Below are 27,490 nucleotides of genomic sequence, written 5' to 3'. Positions count from 1 at the left end.
GGAAGTTTAACATTTGGCCCACTCCCCAGACCACGTCTGCTTGTTCCACATAATCTCATTCAAATCTAAACATAATTTTTATCCCAGATTCCTTTTTCTAGTCAAAAAAATTTAAAGATAATTTGGTTGATTTTTGTGCAGGGTCTCTCCAAAGCTCTTCAGCTGGGTTAGTCACCCCCCTCCCCCGTATTGCTTAATAAAATAAGAAAAAAGCACTTTCTATTAGGATTACGAACTTCATTATTCAAACCCAGAGGTGTTTAGGCTACAAGTCTGTGATTCCTTCCTCCTTGTTTTGAATTGGATGCTGCTATCGCACCTTATCTTTAGACTTGCCTAATGAAGAAATTTACTTCTGCCCAGGCATTGCAGAGATGAAAATTAATTTTAAATGTGGCAGTTGAGAAGCCTCTAACTCCCAAAGGAGATGTGAACTCTTAAATATGGATCTTCCAAACCAGCATCTGTTCCACCTGGGTTTGAAACACTAGAAGATTCTTTTCTGGTTACCTTATCCACTGATCCTCAACATTCAGCCCCCAAAAAGCTAAATGGACTTTGTAGAGTTCCGATGGTCAAAATATATCTTCTAAAAACTCCCATTGCTGGTCTAGCTGTCATCTCTCGACTCAAGACAAGTGAACCTGGATTATTCCTACACCCACTTCTGTTCCTAACAATAAATGCAGTAGAGTCTGCTAATTTTTCTGTTTAAGTCTTGGTCGACCTAAACCCATATTGAGTCTTCTGAAGGCTTGGATTTTGTTGGAAGTCCTCAAAAGTCTACTGCTGCTGGAGAACATATTCCGCTTTAAAGTTTTGAAAGGCTTTGTGCCCAAACTTGTATTTTAGTTGGCTCAACTCAAGCTGCTTCACACTTTGGGCATATGGAAGGTGGCCTGAAGCTTTGGAAGCTGGAGGGCTGTTAATATCCTTGGTAGGCTATAACTCGTATAGGTAAGGCTGCTGCAGCAGTGATCATTCAAACATCAAATGTTACGGTAAGTTCAGCTTGCACAACTGTACTACTGTACTCTCTATAGTCCAGGTTCAGTCCTGACTTCGGTCACTGTCTAGCATTACATATTTTCACTGTATCTAGACTTTTATGGCTGAAAGAGTCAAGGAACCAACCCAGCTAATTACCTTGTAATATTCAAGTATGACCACTCATCAGATAACTATGGAGACAAAAGTGAAAGCTTGTCTGAGTAACTTTTACTGTTGTGCTTTTTGCTATGAGATATTAAAGCTGTACAGGAGGAGATGGGCCTTTTCTCTGAGCAAGTGCAGTATTAGCTTAGGGCGTTTGTACACTGCTAAAGGACAGACATTGCAAGGATTTAGTATGCTTTTTCCTTCCACATGTGTGTGTATGTGTGCATGCGCTCATAATATACTGAAATTAGTCAGCTTCAGTGGATTGATAATAAAAACAAAAAAAAAAGTTTTAACATGCATGTGTTGAGACGCAACCTCAGACCATGCAAAAAAAATGTTTTTTGCAGGGGGGGGGGGGGGCAAGCACTCCTACATTACCTTATGTGGGTGACTGCATTCCCCCTTGCTAATTATGTATTTGGTCTCCAAGAGGGTACCATCCCCTGGGAAGAGGCGTATTTTGCAACCCCAGAGGTTGTTGATCTTGCATACCTGTCATATATCTGTTTTGCTTAGTTTCAATCGATGCCAGTATGTGGGACTTTTCATTATTATAGTAATGATTAAATTAGTCAAAAAAGACACATGTACCCCCCATTCAAACAACTTCCTTGTCTTTTAAGTCCATTCCTACAGCTTATCAGACTACATCTCAGTAAACATAAAACTGGTTCACCTTCAGCCAGTAACCTGCCTCCTCTTTTCCTTAAACTAGCTGCACAGTCTATCGCATATTCCATCTCCGTACTTATTAACAGATCCATTCTAGAAGCCACAATTCTTGATACTCTTCTCTGTTTTCACCAGTAGTCTAACCTCTGCCACCAAACATGACACACACATACAATACGCAGATGACTCGACCATCATCTGCTCAGCCCAGTCCCTACCCAAGCTGCAAAAAGTCGCACAGGAAGTCTTTTCCTCTGTTGAAACTTGGTTATCCGATGCCCAATTAATACTCAACCCAAACAAAACTAAACTACTCATCTTCCAACTCATCAAACATACTCAAAACAACTCTCACTTTAACATCACAGCAAAAGACAACACCACTATATACCCAACTGAACACACCAAATTGCTAGGAGTGGAAATAGACAATAAATTAAAATTTGACATTCGCATATCCATAACCATAAAAAAAGTCCACAAAAAACTAGGAGTGTTATACAGAAATAAGCAACTTCTCACCAAAGCAGCAAAGATTTCAATAGCAAATTCCCACCTTATCTCCACCCTACTTTATGCCTCTCCAATATATACCAACCTAAGGCAATGCGATCTAAACAAGCTAGAGACCTGCTACAACAAAATCGCCAAATTCGCCACAGGGGCATCCTACCGTAGTCACCACTGTCTCTCACTTGCTGAACTGGGCTGGCTTGAACTCCCTCACCTCCTTCAATGGTATCAACTCTCACTCGCCCACAAACTAGTAAACCATCCACTAAATGTCCCATCCCTCCAGAATCTACTCCAACCCTATCGCATCACCAGACCACTAAGATCCAGCAACAAAAATCACTTGCAGATCACTAAAGCCAATAACTCTGCTGGTGAAGCACTATTCTCTTGCACCATAGCCAAATTATGGAACTCCCTCCCACCCACAATTACCTCCATACCATCATGCACCCACTTCAAAACTTTACTAAAAGCGCACCTAAAAACATGCTGACTATGCCCTTGCAATTCCCACTCTAATATCACCCACCCCATCCTACCTCTACCTTTCTTTCCACTCCACTAACTACCTTGATTGTAGCAAGCTCAGATGCTTATAAGCCTAGTGTACTTATTATACAGCAGGAACTTCTTATTGTAATATTTGATGTTAAGTTGTCATTCTCGCCTTCATTCTTGCTGGATGGGTTCGGAGCCGATCCTTGGCTCTGACTCTGCCTATACTATAGCTAGAGAGCTATTTTTTACCGGCTCGAGGCAGCCCTATATCCCACAATACCATGTGCTAACTCCCCAGATCTCGTTTGTCGCTTCGCTGCGAGGTTGCCTTTTTTTGCCGGCTCAGGTCAGTAAAAGAAATTTTAGCAAATTCTTCAAAACTTCAGGTTAGTTTTTGTTAGATTAGTTCCCATTGATATAGTTTTACCTAAATTACCTGTTAGTAGTTTTTTCGTTAAGCCCTACCCACCCCTTTAGTTAAACTTTCTAATCGGGCCTACAGGCTTAGTTTTTGTTTTCTCTCCCCCATTATTGTGTGTGTGAGGAGTTGTTTTAGTCAGCCCCTTAACTTCCCCTTGGTTTGAAAGTTGAGTGAGTGGTTGTGCTGACTGTGTTGCTGTTTTTTTAGGGTAACTATGTCTAAAGAAGCTAAGGTCTCGGGATTCAAGAAGTGTGACTCGTGCTGTCAGAAAATGTCTCTGACAGATGGTCACACTTCTTGCGTCTACTGCTTGGGACCTTTGCACCTGCAGGACTCTTGTTCCGTCTGCCACGGATTTAGTTTGAGTCCTGCAGGAGCATCATAATAAACTTATTTTGAGGGGCTTATTGAAGCCCGATGACTCCCCGTCCAAGTCTGGCTCGGGGAAGTCGTCTAAGCCCGCCAAACCCTCGGCTCCACCTTCTGAGTCGAGGGCTGGCGAAACTGAGATCGCTCCGACATCGGCTCCAGTCGGAGCCGATGTGAGCAAGATCGTACCCGCTCCGAAACCTGTATCGGAGCCGACATCAGCATGCAAGCGCTCTAGATCCCCTTCATTAGAGTCCGTCCGACCGGCTCCAAGATCACCCCTTCTATCGGAGTGTAGTCATAGGACTCATTCCTCCAGGTCGTCTAGGCTTTCCAACCACGATATTGAGAGGGTGGTCAGTAGACTCATAAAATCTCAGGCACTGGCCCAAATACTCCAGAGCCCATCTCACCAGACTGTGGCTCCCTCTGTGCCGCCTTTGATTCCTCCTCCGACTCTCCAGTCGAGTTCGGAGCCGGAGTTTGTCGGAACCGTAATCTTGCCCACATCAGAGCCAATACTTCCACCTTTGGCTCCGGCGTCGTTGGCCCCGACTTCTTCATTGGTACCATCCGTGGAGAAGTCCGGGCGCCGAGACTCCATTGTCGGCTCTGAGGGGGGCGAGTGGCATCGGACCCTTGTCCGACCCCGCTCTCCCTCTCGGAGCGTCGGCTCTGGTTAGTTCGGCCCCGACATCATTCTCGGAGCCTTCTCTGTCGGTGCCGGGGGTGGTTCTGGTGTCTTCAGAGCCGGGACTGTCTTCGGTGCCTGATAGGGGGGCTTTCGAGGTGATGAGGAGCGTGCTGGATCCAGTGTCCGCTCCAAGGTTGGGTTCTTCAGCTCCTCCCTTCATAGTGCCTGTTACGGTCTCTGGCCATCCTCTTGCAACTGATAGCAGAGATCCAACGCATAGGGTACCCACTTTGGGTGTCTCATCCTCCTCCGAGGCCTCTCCTGAAGTTTCAGGAGAGCCACCTAGGAAAAGAAAGTGCAAGAGGAAGCACGTAGACTCCGCTGAGTCTGTAACCTCGGACACCGACTTGGATGAGTCAGAGGGCTCCCCCAGATCCCCCTCTGAAGATGTCTCTTTTTCAGACATACTAGAGATCCTGAAACAGAGTGGGAATTGGTCCACACTCAAACCCTCCGAGGACGAGTCTGTTTACCTTGATGCCTTTGGATCTCTCCCTTCCACCTCCTGGGTGTCCCCCCCTTTCAATCCACTGATGGAGGTGGTGGCCAGAAAGGTGTGGGCAGCTCCTGACTCCATGGAACCTCCCCCTAGGAGGCCTTCAAAATTTATTTCTGCTCTGGTGGACAAGACATTTCTCACCAAAGGTGTCTCGGTAGATGCTATGGTGGTAGCAGCTGCCACTAAGAAGGAATTAGCTGATCTTTCTGTACCTGTTCATCTTAACAAAGAGTCCAGGACCATGGACAGGTACGGTAAGCGGACATTTGCTTCAGCGACCTTTGCTATGCGATCGCTGAACTATTTGTCATTTCACCCACCTTCAGAGAGATTTGCTCAAAGAACTGGGTGAAACTGTACAGGATCCTTCTGCTGCGGGCTATCAGGACAAGATTAACTCCCAGCTGGCTACCCTGAATGCTATTGCCAATTCCTCCATGCGGCTTATCTCTTATGCAGCTGATGGAGCGAGTAGGGCCGCAGGCACAGGTGTTGCGTTGAGACGTCATGCCTGGATGCGAGACTGTAATTTTGCTGATCCCTTCAAGGCATCCTTAACCAACACCCCCTTTGATGGTTCAGAATTGTTTGGACCTCTGGTGAAGAATACTCTCACCAGGTGCGAGCAAGACGGTAAGACTCTCTCTGCCGTGGGAGTCCTTTTCCACACCATCTAGACCATACCCCAAAGGTCAGAAGGGTGGAAAGATGTGGTTCTGTAAACCACAGGGAGTCGCGCCCGCCGCACGTGGTGAAATTCCCCCTAGAGGCAGGGGGGGGGACAACAATAGACGCCGCCCCAGGGGCAGAGGGGGTCCACAGAACCAGGGTTCCAGGGAGTCCTTCCCTGACCAACCCTTTCAGCATCCCTGAGAAGCTGCCCGACTGTCCACCTTCGGAGGCAGTCGGGGGAAGATCATCTCTGTACCCGGAAGCCTGGCAATCCCTCTCTCAAGACAAATGGGTAGAGTTTATTATATCAGAGGGCTACAAAATCCCCTTCATTTCCCCTCCAAACCAATTGCCAAGACCCCTCCCAGACGTACCACCCGGACAAAGGGGTCAGGCACAGATGAAAATAGAAAAGCTGTTAAAAAAAAAAGTCATCCAGGCAGTCCCAGCAGATCAGCTAGGATCCGGAATCTACTCCAGGTTCTTTTTGGTACCAAAAAAGACAGGAGACTGGAGAACCATTTTGGATCTCAGCAGACTGAACAAATCTGTACAGAAGACAAAATTTCGGATGGTAACGCTGCAGTCCATTCTGCTCTTCTTGGGCAGAGACAACTGGATGTGCTCGTTAGACCTACAGGACGCGTACTATCACATAAAGATACACAGGCGCTCCAGGAGGTTTCTCCGCTTTTGGCTGGGAGCCAGTCATTACCAAGTCAGAGCCCTGCCCTTTGGTTTCACCACAGCCCCCCCGGGTGTTCACCAAATGTTTGGCAGTGGTCACGGCTCACCTGAGACAAAAAGGATTCCAGGTGTTTCCATATTTAGACGACTGGCTCATCACCGCTACCACCAAGCAGCATCTTATCATAACCAGGGATTACACCATTCACATTTGCAACAGGTTAGGTATTTCCATAAATTTTGCAAAATCCTTCTTGTCACCTTGTCAATGTATAAACTTCATAGGCGCCGTGTTAAACACCACAGAAATGTCTGCAACTTTAACACCTCAGAGAGTGATAGATATATGGCAGAATGTCTACCTTCTGATTCAGTCCAACAAAGTTCAAGCCAAGTTAGTACTGAAAACATTGGGCCTCATGGCAGCGGCGATTCCCCTTCTTCCCTTAGCCCGCTTCCATATGAGAATTCTTCAGTGGATGCTTTTCTCTCAGTGGTCCTACCAAAAACTTCCTATGACACACAACATATTGATAACCCCGACTTGCAAGAAACACCTCGCCTGGTGGATAGTCTCCCCTCAACTTCTTCAGGGCAGACCCTTTGTTATTCCCCCTCCAGTTGCCACGGTGACAACGGATGCCTCCCTGATCGGGTGGGGGGGCATTATCAGGGCAGGACTGTCCAGGGCACGTGGCAACAATTAGAATGTCACCTGCACATAAATGTCCTAGAGATGAGAGCAGTGCTTTTATCGTTGCGAGCCCTTCGGGACTCTCTTCCCACGGGCACTATAGCAGTTCAAATGGACAATATGTCCGTAGTGTGGTACATAAACAAGCAGGGCGGAACAAAGTCCTACCCCCTATGTCAAGAAGCACTCAGACTTTGGCAGTGGGCGATCTCCTCTCAACGGTTTCTGATAGCAACGCACATCCCCGGGAGATCCAACGTCATAGCGGACAGATTGAGCAGAACAATTCTCATGCCTCACGAGTGGTCTCTAAATCAAGCGGTAGTAGAGAGAATTTTCCAGAAGTGGGGCCAGCCTTGCTGCGACCTTTTTGCAACACCTCAAAACAGCAAGTGCCTCGACTTCTTCACTCTCTTCCCCCTACCAGGCCACCCCCCCAGAGACGCTCTAGTCCACGATTGGCCTCGGGGTCTTCTATACGCTTTTCCCCCTTTTCCGTTGATTCCAAAGTTAATTCAGAAAGCAACTGCATTGAGATCCAAAATGATCCTCATTGCTCCTTACTGGCCTCGACAAGTATGGTTTCCGTTCCTGCACCGATACCTTCTGGAACAGCCCTGGCATCTGGAACCATTTCCAGATCTTTTGACCCATCTGACGGGCAAGCTGCACCAGTCTCTTCAGTCCCTCAACCTCAGAGCTTGGTTGCTCCACTTCCAACCATAGCCAGGCTTCCCCTCATTTCTCTTCCTGTCCATGACATTATTCTTGCCTCCCATAAGTCTAATACCAGGAAAACTTATGCGAGCAAATGGAAGCGTTTCTCCATTTGGGCACAAGCTAGGTCCTTAGACCCTTTTAATGCTCCAATTCACAAAGTTCTTGATTTTCTGGCAGAGCTTTTTCATGCAGGTTCATCGGCAGCCACTGTCAAGAGTTCAACTAGCGGCCATTGCCAATTTCAATGTAGGACTTTCGGAAACCAGTATTATGTCTCATAAACTCTGCAAAGCCTTCCTCAAGGGCATTTTCTTACTCAGACCTCCCATTAAGGATCCTCCTCCACAATGGGACCTGAATTTAGTGTTATCTTCACTAATTCTTCCTCCCTTTGAGCCTGCAGCTTCTTGTTCTCTCAAGCTCCTCTCTTGGAAGACTCTGTTTCTAGTGGCTATAACTTCTGCCGGCAGAGTGTCGGAGCTTCAAGCCTTGTCCACCCGTTCCCCTTATTTGGTCTTTCATAAAGACAGAGTAGCTCTCAGAACAAACCCTTCCTTTCTACCTAAAGTTTCTTCTGAATCAAATCTGAATCACACCATTCACTTGCCAGTTTTCTTCCCAAATTATTCAAACTGGGCTGAACAGAAACTACATTCCTTGGATGTTCATCGCCAATTGAGGTATTATCTAGACGGAACAAAACAATTCAGGAAGTCAGAACAACTCTTCCTTTCTTATGCTGACAGGAGGAAAGGACTTCCAGTTTCAAAGGTAACCCTTTTCAGATGGTTAGCTTCCATCATTACCTTTTATCTACGAGTTGAGACATAAACAACTTCCTTCAAAACCTAAGGCTCATTCAACCAGGGCGCTATCGACTTCAACAGCCTTTCAAGCAAGGTTACCTTTAGAGGTGCCATTTGTGCAGCAGCTACTTGGGCTTCTCAGCATACCTTTATTACCCATTACAAACTGGATATAGCCTCCAGAAATAGAGCTGACTTTGGTTCCACTGTACTCAGGAGTCTGTTCCGTTGAGCCACCCAGGACCAAGGTGCTAGGGACACTGTCCCATCCAGCAAGAATGAAGGCGAGAATGACAACTTAACATTAAGAAGTTATGTAACTACCATAACGTTCCATGTTAGTTGTCTTCTTCTCGCCTTCTTTCTTGTGTCCCTCCCTCCTGCCCCCTAGCCTAGACAGACTTGAAGGTTCTGAGATCCTTCTATTTCATGATGTTGCCCCTTTTTTCCAGGGTTCCAAAAAAATTCTATGCTATGTGTTAGCTGCCAAACGAGATCTGGGGAGTTAGCGAATGGTATTGTGGGATATAGGGCTGCCTCGAGCCAGTAAAAAATCGCTCTCGAGCTATAGTATAGGCCGAGTCGGAGCCGAGGATCGGCTCCGAACCCATCCAGCAAGAAAGAAGGCGAGAAGAAGACAACTAACATGGAACGTTATGGTAGGTACATAACTTCTTATTAATGTCTGTTATGTACTTCACAGATAAAGATTCTAGTTGTCTACTGATGTAGTATGTTCTTCATCTGTAAATATATTGTAAGTAATTGCTATGTAAATTGTTAATCGCTATGTAATCCAATGTAACTACTGTCTGTTTATTTTAACTGTGGAGCTTTTCTCCCCGGGCCTCCTCTGAAAATGGACCTACGTGCAGACGGACACTCCCGGTCAACAAATATAAATGAATGAATGAATATTTGGAAAAAAATTGTTCTACCCTTACATAAAGGCGGAAACTCCACTGATCCTCTAATTTCAGGTCAATAGCCATTCTGACCCACTATCTAAGATTTTCAAAGTGCATTCACAAGCAGCTATTAGATAATCTACAAGAAAATCTCGTAACCCCTACCCAACATCACTTTCGCCCAAGTCGCACACTAATATCTTTTATGCAGGCTATCTCTAGAACTCATGAAAACAGATTAGTCTCATGTCTATTCCTTGATTTCTCAAAAGAACATTGACACAGTCTCCCACAACCTGCTGTCTATCTAAACTGTGTGGCCTTAATTTCTCCAACTCTTCTCCAGCTACCTCTCCAACAGATTTCATTCTGTTAAATGTCTCTCTATTTAACATTTTCATTCACAACCTATACTCTTCCTGCTTACACTCCTCTTTTAATACAATATGCTGACAACTCAACAATAATTTTCTCTTCAATCTCCCCATCTCCTCACCCTTACCAAATAATCTCTCCACTCTGTTGAAAAATGGCTAACATCTAACCAACTCCTACTCAAAACAAAATAAAAACTAAACTACTCTTCTTCCCAAAATCTCTTCAACACCTCAAATTCACCTTCTCCAGCTCTTCCCTCAGCAACACAACTGTCAATGTTGAACCACACACAAGTGTTAGGAGTTATAATACATGACCATTTAAAATTCAATCTACGTATCCAGCAGTGCATCAGAAGGTCTCGTCAGAAACTTTGGTCTTCTCTATCGGAATAAAATGTTTCCCACTAATGAATCTAAACTCTCTCTTGCTCAAGTCTCCCTACCCACCCATCTATATGCTGCCCCAGTACTTACTAGGCTTCAAGCCAGTCTCTTGTCCAAGCTTGAAATCTCTTGCAGTAAAATTGCTAAATTTGCAGCAAATCAACCTTATCGCTCACACCACTGCACATCTCCTATCTTGGCTAGAATTTCAACATCAACTCGTCCTGCCTCAACTACATCTGACTCGCTCCTTCCTATACCAACCCACATTATGTCATGCTCCATCTAATCTCATTTCCCTCTATACTCCTAATCACACACTCCTTCCTGGAATCCCCCCCCCAAAGAAAACTGCAAATTTCTCTAGTGCCACTCTGTTGCCAATGCATGTAATAATCTGCCCCTTTACTTAAGATACATTTCTAACCATAATTGTTTGGAAAAAGCACCAAAAGACCACCTTTTAAACTTTTAAACTCTTGACTTGTTCTTGCTCTGACCCTACATACTCTACCTCTCCCTTTCCTGCTGCAGCTTTTCCTCACCACCCGTTTCCATGTTCTAGCACCTGTGCGAGAAATAGGCTGTGTTTCAGTCCATTTTACACCAAATGTATATTGCATGTTACTACAAATTTAGTTTAATCCTGTTTGGGCCATATATGTAATTTATTGCTACCATGTGTTTACTGTTTCTTTACTTAATTATTTTTGTCCTTATTGTGCATGTATCTTTTGAAGCTTTTCTCCTTGGGTCTCTGCTGGAAAAAAGGGCATCTGCCCAGTCTGACTATTCCGGTTAGCAAATGTCAAATAAGGAAAAGCACTCCCATAGACCATGCGTGCGTGTGTGACTGGTTTGTGTGATATTTTTAGATGTACAACAGCCCCTGGATATATCCATGTTATACCTGTTGCAATGCAAATGCTGACATTATGCATAGTGTACTTTAGGAATAATCCATGCCTGGGTGTGGGTAAAACAAGAGTCATACCACGGTTGGTGTGGTTTGATTACAAGGGTGAAACCTGTGATAAACGGTCAGCTGTGGGCAAATCCTGTATTACCCACACAAGGAGTGGATTATTGCTGTTACACAGTCATATTATTGAGTAATTTGATTATGCAAAGTGTAGTCCTTCTACCTTTTCTGTCAGCAAACAGCTAACTGATGCATTGCACAAGCATAGGGTGTGTACTTGCCAAAGCGTGCACCAGGGTGGCTAACTCTGTGGGGTAGCACCAGGGAAACTTTTATACTAATGGTAGTGAGTATTGTTTTAAAAATACAAATTACTATCTTGCAAAAATGTATGATTTGGCAGTGATAAGCTGAATTTGTAGGTTTTGTTCTCATAACGTTACAAATACCTATGTTTCTCAAGGTGGTGTAAGGAATGTTCTAAAAAAATGAAGTGATGGATGTACAGGACTTGCATTCCACTCAAAATATTTTTTGCTAGGTGCAGACAGAAGGTTTTGCCAGAAGCAGACTCTTGTCTTGACACAACAGTACTGTAAGTAGAAGATGGCTTGTGCTCTGGAAAAATTTACCTTTTAATGAAATTCCCTGTTGGAAGAGTATACCAGAAAGGAGATGCAAAATTGCAAAAGTTCCTAGGTAGGTGAATCAGTCAGGAAGACACTGGCAAATTTTCAGGCCTCACTTTTATCAAAATTGTCGTGGGATATAATTATTTTAGAATAGAAACGATGCAGCACACTGGCTGAGGCAGAAATACTGTCACTGTTCTGAATATTTTCTTAGCACAGGAGTTGGTTATGTTGGCTAACAAGTTGTGTTTTTAGACTTTTATAAAACACATGTAATACAAATGCACTTTTAATGTCTTTCTCCAAGTTTACATTAGTTTAAACCGTTTATATTCTTCCCTTGCAGATTTATGCCAGGAAGAGGACTAAAGCGCAAATTAAGTGATTCTGAAGATAACATGGCTAGTATTTCAAGTGCCTTTGATTGCAGTCCAAGTCTGCCATATGCACTTCAGAGGCAGTTAGTACTAAATGTGTGTCTGACTAAGCTGCACAGTTACAAGATGCTGGTAGAACCTGATTTACATCGTTCAGTACTTATTGCCAACACAGTCCGGCAAATTCAGGAGGAACTGAGACAGGAAACGAGCCAGCAGTCCGCAACTTTGTACGCTAGTCCTACCTCCAGCATGTGCTCCTTTCCAGGAACAGATTTATCTGGATTACACTCTACGTTACCTTCAGTGTTGAACAGCCATCAGGACTGTAACGGTAATGGTGCATGCACTGCAGACTCTTCTGTTGAAAGTGGTTTGATGGTCTCTGATGATGAGATGTCATCGGCAATTTCCTCTATTCTGAAAGACTTGGATTTCATGGAAGATATTAGTCCATCCCAGTGTGTCTCGTCTCAGGATGATCCTGTAAGCTCACTGACCAATGTAGCTCTTCGGCCGGAGTATGACAGTGTGCATCAAGAGTTACGTGTAACAGAGTCCGTTTTCAATTCACTTGAAATCTCAAATTCAACAAGTTACTTAACTGATTTGCCATTTGATGACATCTTTGAAGATATTGACACTTCAATGTATGACTCCGATGTTTGTATTATTCCATTAACATCTCCTCGGTCTCCCACATCTGTGGCAGATGAAACTATGAAAAACTTTATATCCTGCAATTCTCAGTCAGCAAATGGTATTCAGAATAACAGATCAGACTTGAGTGATTTAGACAATATCATGGAAATTCTCGTAGGATCTTGAGTCCAAGGATATTTTCAGACTTGTATTCATGACATACAGTTATTGAAATGGTAATGTCCGACTCTAGAGATATTTGCTTTAAAAAGACTACTGTTTTTAATTTAACGAACATCCCTCAGAGCAGATGACCTTGAAAGATGAGGCTGTAGCAGAAGGAATGTTTTATTTAAATATTTATTATATGGATTGTAGTACTTGAGAGAACATTTTACTTCAGGTATATGATTTTTTTATCAATGGGATGTTCAGAAATTTGAGATACTGACAAATTCTATCTTTTGCAATTTCAAATGCATTTGACCTATTTTTGTAAATTTTGTACTCAATTTCTGTATTTTTACTGATCTTATTCAGTTATTGTAGCTGTAAGAAGTGATTGAAAGGATTGCTGTTGGATGTGGCTGACACTACCTCGCTGAATCTTGATGCGCTTTCTTTTTCCTTTAATGAATGCATTTTTTTTCCTTGCAAAACACTTCTTACTCTTCCTGCAAATGTGTTTTTTAATTTATAAACTGTAGACTCAATGTAATTCCCTTTTAAATGTGAAGGTACTGTATTCAGTTTTTAAAATATTTTTAAGACTTTATACTCTTAATTTATTAAGAAAAGTATTCATTATCTGTAAAAGTATATATACTGTTGGTATTAAAAGCTACAATATGTTATAGTATTATGCTGTGCAAGCTAGCAGTCCCATCATGTTGCTGAACTCTCAACTGCTTTACTACTGTGGACAACATACATAACTTTTTGCATAACCACTTATTTAATGGAGTGAATTTCTTTTAAATACAGTGTAGTTTAGGTTACCTTGAGTACAGTGGTGGTTTCTTTGAAACATATTTTAATTCCAAATTTGGCAATGTGATTTTAAATGACTGGTTAGCAGTGGTTAGACACAATACAGTTTAGTGTTAACAATTCTGCACACACACTTGTCAACCACACTCTTGAGAAATGTACACTATTGATTTGGAAAATGCAGCAGCGGTTTCCCTGTAGCACGGTACTGCATTCAGTATCTGAATTTAGTGCAAGTCTTTTTATGTTGGAAGCATACTTGACCATCATGTATATTTTTGCCAGAAAGTTTGCTTATGTGGTAATTTTGCATTCAACGTTCTTTGAGCTAACCCTATTCGTTAGTCTTCAAAACTTATTCTTCATGGCTCCTGTTTCTGTTGGTCTTAAATGCCTCACAGCTTCAGGGTCTCAAGTTCAGTCCTGATCTTTGGATACTGGCTTTATGGAGTTGCGTGATCTACCTGTGTATGTGCAGGTGTCCTTAAAGTACTCTGGTTTTATTCCATGTCAAAGAAGGTGTTTCTTGATTGGCTACTTATGTCCACATGGCCGTGGCTGAGAAGGATCTGTGCTTACCAATTTTCCTGTTCTGTTAACATTCAATTTTTTTAAAAAAGTGTATTTTTAGTTTGGGAATTTTTAGCAGTTTTTGTGATTGATTTGCCAGGTTCTTAAAAATGATCCCCTTCAGTTTTTATAGTCTCGAGTTCTTTGCTGTACCCAGTTGTCAGCTCTGCAGTAAAAAAAGCTGAATGTAGCAGCAACACTACATTTTCTTAGTGAGAGTACTCCATTTGTAGTTGTGTATCATTTAAAGATCTGCTTAAGACCCTGATGGTTTATAGAAGATAAACTTGCCCAGTTGTCGGAGTTGCTTATACAATGTATCATCTGATACACCCATTAGTTTTTAGATACAATTAGCAGAATGATTTCTTAGGCTGTATTTTGTCTTATGGCCATAATTTCCCAAACAAGCAAGCTTTGGTTGGAGTGATTTTACTGTACATTTGATGAACTATGAGGCTCATGATGTGGTACATGGGTATCTTAATGCTTTCTTCTATTCACTGTAGTAAATTTAGTCCTGTTCATGATGCAAGTTATTTTTGACATACAGTACATGGCATTGTAATACTGTAGGGTATTCAGTTTCAGTTAATACAGATTGAGTTGCCATTGGAATTCACATATGGTTATTCGGTTTCCAACAGAAAGGAGAGTATAGTCAGAAACAAACTGGTTGGAACGTTTCATTTTTATTGCAGGCTTGTACTTTACAGCATGCATTTTAATACAAAATCAGAGATTGTGGTCTGCATGTGTACTGGTGTCTTGTGTAACATTTTTTCCCCTCAGTAAGGTCCATTGTTTATTTTGACCCATTTTAGTGTGCTGTCATTTACATTGGAATTTGCACAACAGTGAATCCCTTTGGTTGCATGTATAGTCACTCTGTACCAGGCAGATTTAAACCAGCCTACTAGAGAGCAAGTAACCACTTTAGTTAGCTTTTTGAGGTATGCAGTCTGACGAGCAGCTGTAGCCTTCTAAAGAAGGAAAAGTGTATTATCTTGGATTTACATTTTTTTGGTGAGCTTTACTTAATTCACCATCTTTTACTGTACAGCAGAGACTGGAATGCTAAAGTATTCAGCAAAGTGTTCTGGGATTCTGTATAAAAGTGTAACTGTGGAAATATTTGAAAGTTCAGTATTATATCTCAGGATTTAAACGTGTTCTATTTTCACAGTCCCGTGTGCATCTAGGCAGTTTAGTAACAGCAGTGTGTATAAAGATTTTGTTCTATCAAATTCTGTCTCGGTATCTCCCGTATAGATGTGGGAGAATTCTATTAGTTACTTTGCTTAACTTTTTATTAAACTATTTTAAACTGTTTCTGTGGTCTTTCATTTTTGGTCAGATATTAATTGTGCTAGGACTGTGTGCTAATTTTCAAGTCTGGTTGCTTATGTGAAAATCTGCTCTTTCTTGAAATGCTGCTTTTCCATTTAATGTATTCATTGGCAGTACCATTGTTTGTGTTGGCTTTTACACTGTTTAATGTAAGCTCTTCTAACTGTAGAAAATAACCAGTCTTGGTTTGGATACAGCTGTGGGGAGAGGACATCCATTTAATTTAGACTCTGATCTTGTATCATGTCTTTGTTTTCACATTTACTGTTTAACTTTATGAAAGAGTATTCCAAATGCCGTTTTTTCCTTCCTCTCTCCTCTCTGTTCTCATGTAAAGGTATGAAAAGTTGATGAGGCTGCTGGAACTGAAAACTGTAGCCCTCCCTCCTGCAAATGATCCCTTTTTGGGCATTGTTGTGACTCTGTTTGAACCAAACTCCCAGCTACCTTTCCCAAAAGAAGTCCACTGGATTTTTAGGATTCAGGAGTTAGAATACGTGTTCTTAAGAGAAGCCCCATAGCTAACCAAGCTGAAACGGACCACACTGTACCTAGGTGATAAAAGTAATACAGCTGCTATGAATATGCTTCTCTGTGATTAGTAAAACTGATCCTGGTGGTACCATCAGGGTAGTCTGCTGTTGCACCCACTTGCACGTTGTCAGGGTGAGATTTTTAATTTGGTGAGCAAGCTCCAACACTGGAGATGTTCATGCGTGTATAACCGTTACTGTAGCCTAAGCTATATGGATTTGCCCCTCCTGCACCAGCTAGTTTCTCAGAGCTTTGGGCTTCCATGTGGATCCCAGTTCCAGAAGTGTCTGGGGTGTTTCATATAAAAGGCAGGAGGTGCTTTTTACTTCTGAAGTGAGTAATTTTTTTGGTCTTTGTGTTATCCTGTCAGTCAGTCACAATCTTCAAGCAAGGCACATATTTTCCTGTTGGGGAAATCTTTCTAAAGTTTAATTTTATATAGAAAACATTTTTTTTATTCAGATATCACTAAACTCCTACACCTCACATCATGTTTTTTCAGGGGGACAAGCCCCCCCCCCCCGCTAACTATATATTCCAACTCTGAGATCGCACTACAGTGAGGAAAGGGATGATTTCCCAAACCGCACTGTACTGCAATCTCTATACAGTGCATTTGCTGGTATGAACTTTTGACATGGAGATGTTCAGGAAGATGGAAATTTGAACATCCAGGTTTTGCGTTTTCCATCTGCGGAGCATCTCCGTTCACAATTTTAATAGTGAGCCCATGTGTGGGACATTTAGTGTTATACTCATCACTAAATCTCCTTTCTTCATTCTTTACCAAGTCTTCTGGGCTACACTACCTGCCTTCTTAGCCTCTTCCTCAGCTTTGGAGCAGCAGAGCTTGTCTCTCTGGTATTACCTTCCTAGTGTTTAAAAAGAAGAAATTTGTAAAGCAGTCTTTCAGGGTTTATATAGATTCTTGTTTGCCTTACTTTGATTTCTGCTTTTTTTTTAATTTTTTTTTTGCTTTTTCTGTCTGAGTGTCCCATTCTGACTGAGAAGGAAGCATCTTTAGACATACCTACTGAAGAAATCTTTCACTGATATTTTATCTAATGAGGTAAGATTTTACAGTGGGAGCAGAGTGATAACTGTATAACATGGAAAATACTTTGTGATTTAATACAATTACAAATGCCAAAGGCTACACCTGTTTCTGCTGTTGCCTGCCATATAGGATTCTTTTCTTAATGTAGCTAATTTACCTGATGACAACCTTAGACTTCCAAGAAGTGTTCATAGGTAGGTACTAGGCTACCGGCCCTGGGGCCTATATAAGCCTAGCCAAAAAATGTTCCCTGGCTTTCGCCACCCAAGAAAATTATTTTCCTGTGCCCCTGTCGAGCAGTGCCGCAGAAATGATCCCCGGGGTGAAATTTCTGATCTGAAGTAGGGACTTCATTTGTCAGCAACCTTTGGGTCTTGGATCCGACAACTTATTTTACAGCTTATGGATTTGAGCTCCTAGCTCCTCCCCTTACCCATAATCCCCTGCCAACCCTGATTGACCTCAGATCTAGTTTGCCGCTCTTAGAAGAGACAGCTGGATTTTAGAGCTCCTGGCGACTTACCAGATAAGTCTTCAAAACTTGTCAAATTAGAACATTTTTTGGTTTAATTGAACAGTGTGTGTGTTTAGGATCCCTTTTCGTTAATTTTATTAATTTTTAGTGTAATTCCTCCCTTCGCTGGTTCGTAGAGTGTGTGTGTGTGTTGCTTGTGTTTTTGGGGCCTGGTGTGTTTGTGTAGTTTACTTAATTTTTTCTAAGTGCACAGAGTGTGGCCATAAGCTTTCACCGGCGGATGGCCACACTCGGTGTGTTCGGTGCCTTGGGGTTGAACACCTGTCCACCAGGGCGTGGAAGGAGCCAGACACTGTGGAACAAGTCCACAAATGCCCGGATAGAATTTTGAGTCCCCCTGCAGACCGGTCCCATTGGAGCAAGGGTCCCCCCGTAGATGCCATGTTGATGGTGGCAGCCACCAAGAGGGAATTGGCTCAGGAGAGCCCCTCGGTCCATCCACTGAGCAAGGAGTCCCGCTCGATGCATCGCCTCGGGAACCGGGTATTTAGTTCAGCGACCTTCTCGGTAAGGTCCCTGAACTACATGGCACGTCATCAGGATGCAGCGAGATCTTATCAAGGAATATGCTGCTTCCCCCCCCAAAGTCCATGTCGGCGGAGGACAAGCAGTTGTACTCCACTCGTATGGCCACTCTCTAAGATCTGTTTCAAATACCTCTATGCGACTTTTGTCCCACGCCACAGAGGGAGCCGCTAGAGCCAGCGGAGCGGGTCTAGTCATGAGATGTCAGGCCTGGCTCCGACATTGTGACTTCGCGGAGTCCTTTAAGGCGTCCTTTGCGAATGCCCCCTTTGGTCTTGCCAAACAAGGCAGAACCATCATTCGCAAGACACTTGTCCAGAGCGAAAAGGACGGGAAGATGTTGTCTGCCATCGGAGTCCGCTTCTCTGCTTCCCAGAGGTCCTTCTCCAAGAACCAAAAGGTACAAAAGAAGATGTGGTTCCGGAAATCGCAACATTCCCATCCTGCTCCGGACAACCAGTCCTTCCATGGCAGAGAAGGGCAGGGAGGATGCCGCCCTAGAGGCAGAGGGGCCCCGAAAAATTTTGGGTCCAGAGAAACCTTCTCTGATCGGCCCACTCAGCAGCCCTGAGGGGTTGCCCGACTGCTCCACTCTGGAGGCAGTCGGGGGGGGGGCACTTCTCTAAGCACCTAGCGGCTTGGGAGTCCATTACGTCAGATCGCTGGGTGCTTTGTATCATATCCAGAGGTTACAAAATTCCACTGCACCATGTCCCCAGACTCAAAAACCTCCCCGATGTACCACCCGATCAGAGGGAGGCAGCAGCTGCAGAAATTCAGCAGCTGCTAGAAAAAAGAGCCATCCAGCCCGTCCCCCCAGATCAGCTCGGATTAGGGGTTTCTTTTTCCATCCGGGGTTTTCCCCCTTCCCCCCTCACGGGGTTTGAAAAAGGGCTGGGGGTTGACAGGGGCCCCACCCCGGGGCCCCTTAAACAAACACTGGAAAACTTTTTTTAAAAAAGGGGCGGGATGATTGGTCTGCCCCCAAAAAGGAAACAGGTCCCAGTGCCTGTTTTAAAAAGGAATCTAGGTCCATGGATAGGTGCAATGAAGCGGATGTTCTCCTCAGCTTATTATTTACCATGCGTTCGCTGAACTACCTGTGCCATTTTACTCTGCCTTCAAAGGGACTTGATCAAGGAAGCTTAGTGAAATGTTAAAGGATCCTACAGCTGCGGGTTTCCAAGACAAGATGAACACGCAGCTGGCTACCCTTAATTCCATAACCAACTCCTCCATGCGCCTTCTTTCTTGCTGCTGATGGAGCGAGCAGAGCCGCAGGGACAGGTGTAGCCTTTGTGTAGGCAGCCTGGATGCGGCTATGCAATTTTCTGGACCCTTTCAAGACGCCTTTCACTTAACTCACCTTTTGATGGATCATCTCTCTTGGTCCTCAAGTGAAAGAAACCTGACTAGGCGAGACTGATGGCAAGACCCTTTCTGCCGCCTGAGTCTGCTTTTCTACTCCTTCCAGGCCTTACCCTGGGGCAAAGGCCAGAAGGGTGGAAAGATGTGGTTCCGCAAACAATCTCAAGGGACCTCGCCTGACGACAGAGTCGCTTTCCCACCAGAGGCAGAGGTGGAATAACAATGGTAGACGCTTCTAGGGGCAGGGGGGGTCCACAGAACCAGGGCAATCGAAGCCTTCCTGACAAGCCCTTTCAGCATCCCTGAGTGTTGAAGTTCCCGACTGCCCACCTTCGAGGCAGTCGGGGGAAGATTGTCACTGTACCCAGAAGCCTGGCTATCCCTGACTCAAGACAAATGGGTACAGTCCATCATTTCCGAAGGCTATTCTATCCCCTTTCTTCGCTTCCAAATCAGTCAAAAAATCCTTCCAGATGTTCCACCTGCTCAAAGGGATCTAGCAGCTTTGGAAATTTCAAAACTGCTTGCAAAAAGAGCAATTCAGCCAGTGCCAGCAGACCAACAAGGATCCGAATCTACTCAAGGTTCTTAGTTCCAAAGAAAACAAGGGACTGGAGACCGATATTGGATCTCAGTGTCTTGAACAAATCAGTCAAGAAAACAAGATTTCGATGGTCACGCTGCAATCCATCCTTCCCCTTTTGGGCAAAGGAAACTGGATGTGCTCTATAGACCTTCGGGATGCGTACTATCACATAAAAATGAACAGACGCTCTAGAAGATTCCTCCGCTTCAGGCTGGGAACCAGTCATTTTCAGTTCAGGGCCCTGCCCTTTGGTCTCACCACTGCCCCCGGTGTTTACCAAATGCATGGCAGTGAAAGCAGTAGCTTCTCACCTGAGACAACAAGGATTCCAGGTGTTTCCATATTTGGACGACTGGCTCCTCACAGCTCCCACCAAGCATCTCCTTCTGATGGCCAGAGATTACACTTTTCGCGTTTGTCAAAAGCTGGGTATTTCAATAAATTGCGAAAAGTCTGTTTTGTCGCCTTGTCGCATCTATTACCCTGGTTACATAGGCCCAAATCTAGATACGACAAACATGTCTGCAAGGCTAACACATCAAAGGATATCAGACATTCACAAATTGGTATCACTCCTTCTCAACAACAACAAAGTCAAAGCCAGGTTAGTTCTAAAGGTGTTGGGAATTATGGCAGCGGCCATACCTCTCCTTCCATTAGCCAGATACCACATGCGGATCCTTCAGTGGATGCTTTTTACTCAGTGGTCATACCAAGAACTTCCAATGTCTCACACCATTGTGATCACGCAGGCGTGCAAAAAGCATCTCATCTGGTGGATGTCTTCCCCCCAGCTCCTGTCGGGAAGACCCTTTGTTCCACCTCCTCCGGTTGCTACACTGACAACGGATGCCTCCCTGATCGGGTGGGGGGGGCATTATCAGGGCAGGACAGTCCAGGGCACATGGCAACCAAATGAATGCCACTTGCACATAAATGTTCTGGAGATGAGAGCAGTGCTTTTAGCGTTGCAAGCCCTTCAAGACTCTCTTCCTTGGGGAACAATTGCAACTAGACAGACAATATGTCTGTAGTGTGGTACATCAACAAACAAGGCGGAACCAGATCATACCCCCTGTGTCAAGAAGCACTCAGACTGTGGCAATGGGCGATTTCTTCTCAGCGTTGATAGCAACGACATCCCCTGGAAGTCCAATCATATTGCGGACAAGTTGAGCAGAGCTATTCTCATGCCTCACGAGTGGTCTCTGAAAGACTCTGTAGTGAGAGAAATTTTTCTCAAGTGGGGTCAGCCTTGTAGCATCTTTTGTTACTCCCCAAAACAGCAAGTGCAGAGAATATTTCACTCTATTCCCTTTACCAGGCCAACCCAGCAGAGACGCCTAGTCCAAGTTTGGCCCCGGGACTTCTGTATGTATTTCCTCCTTCCCACTGATCTCAAGTAATTCAGAAAGCTATCGCCAGAAGGCCTCTTTGATCCTCATTGCTCCTTACTGGCCTCGACAAGTGTGGTTCCCTTTCTACATCGCTTTCTCTTGAGCGCATCAGTGGAATCTGGACCTAGTTCCAGATCTTTTGATCCATCAGTCGGGTCAGTTTCATCGCTTCCTCCCCTCTCTGAACCTCACTGCTTGGTTCCTCCAGTTCCAACCTTAGCCAGGCTTCCTCAATTATCTCACTCTGTTAGAGATATTGATAGCTTCACATAGCGCAAATCTTCCACTCGAAGATTTATTTGAGTAAGTGGAAACACTTCTCATATTGGGCACAAGGGAAAGGACATAGATCCTTTCACCGCTTCCATCCAACTAGTCCTTGATTTTCTAGCTGAACTCTTCCATGCAGGTTCATCTCCTCTACACTTAAAAGTTCAATTGGCAGCTATTTCTAACTTTCATGTGGGTATTTCTGAATCTGCCCTAATGTCCCACAACCTCGCAAAGCCTTTTTGAAAGGAGTTTTTCTTCTCAGACCTCCTATAAGAAATCCTCCTTCTCCTTGGGACCTAAATTTAGTTCTTGCTTCTTTGATTCTTCCCCTTTCAACCTGCAGCCTCTGTTCCTAAAATTGTTATCATGGAAAACTCTTTTCTGGTAGCTATTACATCAGCTAGAAGAGTTTCAGAGCTTCAAGCACTCAGTTGTCGTCTCCTCCTTATCTTTTTGTTTCATAAGGACAGAGTATCCTTGAACTAACCCGGCCTTTTTGCCTAAGGTGGTCTCGACATCAAATCTAAACCAAAGCATTGACCTCCCTGTCTTTTTCCCAGAGTATTCCAATAGGTCTGAACAAAAATTACATTGCCTGGATGTTCATCGTCAATTGAGGTACTACTTGGATAGAACAAAACAATTCAGAAAATCTGATCAGCTGTTTGTCTCCTATGCTGAAAGCAGAAAGGGACTTTCAGTTTCAAAGGTATCATTATCCAGATGGCTAACATCTTTGATTTCCCTGGTATATGAAATTAGACAACAAAAATTGCCTAATAAACCTAAAGCCCATTCCACCAGAGCTTTGGCTACTTTTAGCCTTCCAAGACAGACTGCCTATTGACACCATTTGTGCAGCGGCTACTTGGGCTACTCCTCACACTTTATTTCTCATTATAAGTTGGATTTAGCTTCTAGGCATAGAGCCAATTTTGGTTCCACTGTTCTCAGGAGTCTGTTCCGTTAGGCCACCCGGGATAGGTGCTAGGGACGCTGGTCCCATCCAGCAAGAATGAAGTAGATAGACAACTTAACATAGAAGTTATGTTCTTACCATAACGCTCCATGTTAGTTGTCTTCTCGCTTCTTCTTGCCCCACCCTCCTTCCCCTGGCCTGGTCAGACCTAGAGGAGTTGTGATCGTGACCTCTCTTTCTACCACCTCTTTCTTAGGCATATGCTGTTGTGCATATTTCCTGGATCAGTGATGTAGGTCACCCTTCTTTCTTCCTGTTAGAGGTGGACTCTGTTTAGAGTTATTCTGTTACTATTATAAGCTGGGATTAGCTACAAACGAGATCTGAGGTAACTCGCCTAGCATTGTGGGATATAAGGTGAGCCTCGAGTCAGTGGGAACCAACTCTCGAAGCTTTTAGAGTGAGCCGAAGGAGGCCGCAGGTCGGCTCCGAACCCATCCAGCAAGAAGAAGGCGAGAAGACAACTAACATGGAACGTTATGGTAAGAACATAACTTCTATTTTTACTGTACAGCAGAGACTGGAATGCTAAAGTATTCAGCAAAGTGTTCTGGGATTCTGTATAAAAGTGTAACTGTGGAAATATTTGAAAGTTCAGTATTATATCTCAGGATTTAAACGTGTTCTATTTTCACAGTCCCGTGTGCATCTAGGCAGTTTAGTAACAGCAATGTGTATAAAGATTTTGTTCTATCAAATTCTGTCTCGGTATCTCCCGTATAGATGTGGGAGAATTCTATTAGTTACTTTGCTTAACTTTTTATTAAACTATTTTAAACTGTTTCTGTGGTCTTTAATTTTTGGTCAGATATTAATTGTGCTAGGACTGTGTGCTAATTTTCAAGTCTGGTTGCTTATGTGAAAACCTGCTCTTTCTTGAAATGCTGCTTTTCCATTTAATGTATTCATTGGCAGTAGTACCATTGTTTGTGTTGGCTTTTACACTGTTTAATGTAAGCTCTTCTAACTGTAGAAAATAACCAGTCTTGGTTTGGATACAGCTGTGGGGAGAGGACGTCCATTTAATTTAGACTTTGATCTTGCATCATGTCTTTGTTTTCACATTTACCGTTTAATTTTATGAAAGAGTATTCCAAATGCCTTTTTTTCCTTCCTCTCTCCTCTCTGTTCTCGTGTAAAGGTATGAAAAGTTGATGAGGCTGCTGGAACTGAAAACTGTAGCCCTCCCTCCTGCAAATGATCCCTTTTTGGGCATTGTTGTGACTCTGTTTGAACCAAACTCCCAGCTACCTTTCCCAAAAGAAGTCCACTAGATTTTTAGGATTCAGGAGTTAGAATACGTGTTCTTAAGAGAAGCCCCGTAGCTAACCAAGCTGAAACGGACCACACTGTACCTAGGTGATAAAAGTAATACAGCTGCTATGAATATGCTTCTCTGTGATTAGTAAAACTGATCCTGGTGGTACCATCAGGGTAGTCTGCTGTTGCACCCACCTGCGCGTTGTCAGGGTGAGATTTTTAATTTGGTGAGCAAGCTCCAACACTGGAGATGTTCATGTGTGTATAACCATTACTGTAGCCTAAGCTATATGGATTTGCCCCTCCTGCACCAGCTAGTTTCTCAGAGCTTTGGGCTTCCATGTGGATCCCAGTTCCAGAAGTGTCTGGGGTGTTCCATATAAAAGGCCGGAGGTGCTTTTTACTTCTGAAGTAATTTTTTTGGTCTTTGTGTTATCCTGTCAGTCAGTCGCAATCTTCAAGCAAGGCACATATTTTCCTGTTGGGGAAATCTTTCTAAAGTTTAATTTTATATAGAAAACATTTTTTTATCCAGATATCACTAAGCTCCTACACCTCACATCATGTTTTTTCAGGGGGACAAGCCCCCCCCCCCGCTAACTATATATTCCAACTCTGAGATCGCACTACAGTGAGGAAAGGGATGATTTCCCAAACCGCACTGTACTGCAATCTCTATACAGTGCATTTGCTGGTATGAACTTTTGACATGGAGATGTTCAGGAAGATGGAAATTTGAACATCCAGGTTTTGCGTTTTCCATCTGCGGAGCATCTCCGTTCACAATTTTAATAGTGAGCCCATGTGTGGGACATTTAGTGTTATACTCTTATCACTAAATCTCCTTTCTTCATTCTTTATCAACTCTTCTGGGCTACACTACCTGCCTTCTTAGCCTCTTCCTCAGCTTTGGAGCAGCAGAGCTCGTCTCTCTGGTATTACCTTCCTAGTGTTTAAAAAGAAGAAATTTGTAAAGCAGTCTGATTTCTGCCTTTTTTTTTTTTTGCTTTTTCTGTTCTGAGTGTCCCATTCTGACTGAGAAGGAAGCATCTTTAGACATACCTACTGAAGAAATCTTTCACTGATATTTTATCTAATGAGGTAAGATTTTACAGTGGGAGCAGAGTGATGACTGTATAACATGGAAAATACTTTGTGATTTAATACAATTGCAAATGCCAAAGGCTACACCTGTTTCTGCTGTTGCCTGCCGTATAGGATTCTTTTCTTAATGTAGCTAATTTACCTGATGACAACCTTAGACTTTCAAGAAGTGTTCATAGGTAGGTACTAGGCTACCGGCCCTGGGGCCTATATAAGCCTAGCCAAAAAATGTTCCCTGGCTTTCGCCACCCAAGAAAATTATTTTCTTGTGCCCCTGTCGAGCAGTGCCGCAGAAGTGATCCCCGGGGTGAAATTTCTGATCTGAAGTAGGGACTTCATTTGTCAGCAACCTTTGGGTCTTGGATCCGACAACTTATTTTACAGCTTATGGATCTGAGCTCCTAGCTCCTCCCCTTACCCATAATCCCCTGCCAACCCTGATTGACCTCAGATCTAGTTTGCCGCTGTTAGAAGAGACAGCTGGATTTTAGAGCTCCTGGCGACTTACCAGATAAGTCTTCAAAACTTGTCAAATTAGAAAATTTTTTGGTTTAATTGAACAGTGTGTGTGGTTTAGGATCCCTTTTCGTTAATTTTATTAATTTTTAGTGTAATTCCTCCCTTCGCTGGTTCGTAGAGTGTGTGTGTGTTGCTTGTGTTTTTGGGGCCTGGTGTGTTTTTGTAGTTTACTTAATTTTTTCTAATGTTGGAGGCCCCAAAACCTATTTTTTCTGAGTGCACCGAGTGTGGCCATAAGCTTTCACCGGCGGATGGCCACACTCGGTGTGTTCGGTGCCTTGGGGTTGAACACCTGTCCTCTGGGTGTTCCATTTGTAGCGTGCTCAACCCCAGGGCACTGGAAGAGCCGGAGGTCAAGCTGGTTCTTGCGGGACTTTTGCCCCCGGATTGGGCTTCGGCCTCCGGTACTCCCGTGACTCCTCCTTAGTCCTCGGTGGTAGCCACTCCTGTCTCCCTTCCCCCGGCCAGGACTCAAACTCCCACTAAGACGCCGGAGGAAAGGGAGGCCAGGAGGAGAAAGGAGGAGAAGCACCACAAGCGGCGGGCCGAGGCCTCCACTTCGGCCCCCCCAGCTAAGCGGGCTTCTCCCTCCATGGCTTCCAGGTCCCCTCCTCCTCAGATCCGATCCCCTTGCTTTTCCCCGGGACCCGAGGAGGAGGAGAACCGATCTCCGTCGAGGTCATCGAGGCGCATTGGCCGCCTCTGTGGCCTCGTCGAGATCTACTTACAGTCTTTCTGATGCAGACTTGGACCAGATGATAAGGCTCTTGCCTCCCCTTCGGGGAGCTCGACACCTTTTTGCCCCGATAGCTCCTTCTCCCACCCGCCTCGGTTCGAGCGAGCCGGCAGCGCGGAGCCGGGGTGGCTCAGCCAAAGTACTGGGTACTTCGATCCGACCCTGCCTCAAGTCTTGTCGGGTCCTTCGGATCCCACCTCTCGAGCCGTGGCCCGAAAGCTCGATCCGAGGATTCAGTGTGCCTTCGGCCCGCCCAGGTCGGAGCACGGGTCCTTCTGATCCCATGGCTCGGCGCCGTTCTGATCCCTTCATCGGATCTGAATGGGAGTCGGCTGGACCCCAGGAGAACGGCTCCCTCTGCCTTCGATGCAGTGGAGAGGGCTCTGTTGAGAGCATCCGACCCCGGTCCTTGCATTGGCTCCACCCTGCACTCCCTCTCTGCTGGGTCAGGCTTCCATCACCCGGCCACAGGGACAGCCTGCTTCGATGTCCTAGGTTGTTCCACTGGAACAGGATATTGCTGGTGAGACCTCCTCGGACAGTCCCCCCGAGGAAGTGCCTCGCAAGCATAAGTGTAAGAGGAGACACGTGGACTCCCCCGAGTCCTTAACAGAGGACACGGACTTGGATGAAGGGGAAGGCTCCCCAAGGTCACCCCCCCGAGGATATCTCCTTTGGAGACATCATGGAAATGCTCAGGATCTGGGGGGGTGGTCTGCCCCCAAGACTTCCTCCGACGAGTCCGTGTTCCTGGAGGCATTCGAAGCAGGCCCATCTACCTCTTGGGTGTCCCCTCCGGCCGACCCTCTGGTGAACCTTATCACCACCAGGGCGTGGAAGGAGCCAGACACTATGGAACAAGTCCGCAAATGCCCGGATAGAATTTTGAGTCCCCCTGCAGACCGGTCCCATTGGAGCAAGGGTCCCCCCATAGATGCCATGTTGATGGCGGCAGCCACCAAGAGGGAATTAGCTCAGGAGAGCCCCTCGGTCCATCCACCGAGCAAGGAGTCACTCTCGATGCATCGCCTCGGGAAGCGGGTATTTAGTTCA

General features: G+C 44.5%; 2 protein-coding genes across 4 annotated transcripts in view; one reads left to right on the top strand and one right to left on the bottom strand.

The window, feature by feature from the left end:
* Window positions 1-27,490, bottom strand: part of ATM (ATM serine/threonine kinase) — a 3,174,581-nt gene that overhangs the window by 781,422 nt on the left and 2,365,669 nt on the right. The window lies entirely within an intron of this gene.
* On the top strand, window positions 11,982-15,546 carry LOC122802817 (SERTA domain-containing protein 2-like). Its single transcript, XM_044072622.1, has one exon. The coding sequence runs from the start codon at window positions 11,986-11,988 to the stop codon at window positions 12,838-12,840; it is 855 nt and encodes a 284-aa protein (XP_043928557.1). The 5' UTR covers window positions 11,982-11,985; the 3' UTR covers window positions 12,841-15,546.

The sequence above is a fragment of the Protopterus annectens genome, chromosome 5.part0 (genome assembly GCF_019279795.1).
Source record: "Protopterus annectens isolate FY-2018-M chromosome 5.part0, PAN1.0, whole genome shotgun sequence".
Taxonomy (NCBI): domain Eukaryota; kingdom Metazoa; phylum Chordata; order Ceratodontiformes; family Protopteridae; genus Protopterus; species Protopterus annectens.
This window is presented reverse-complemented; position numbering and strand designations above follow the sequence as displayed.

Excerpts from the sequence above, each read along its gene's own strand:
- LOC122802817 (XM_044072622.1), top strand. The coding sequence starts at position 11,986 with ATGCCAGGAAGAGGACTAAAGCGCAAATTAAGTGATTCTGAAGATAAC.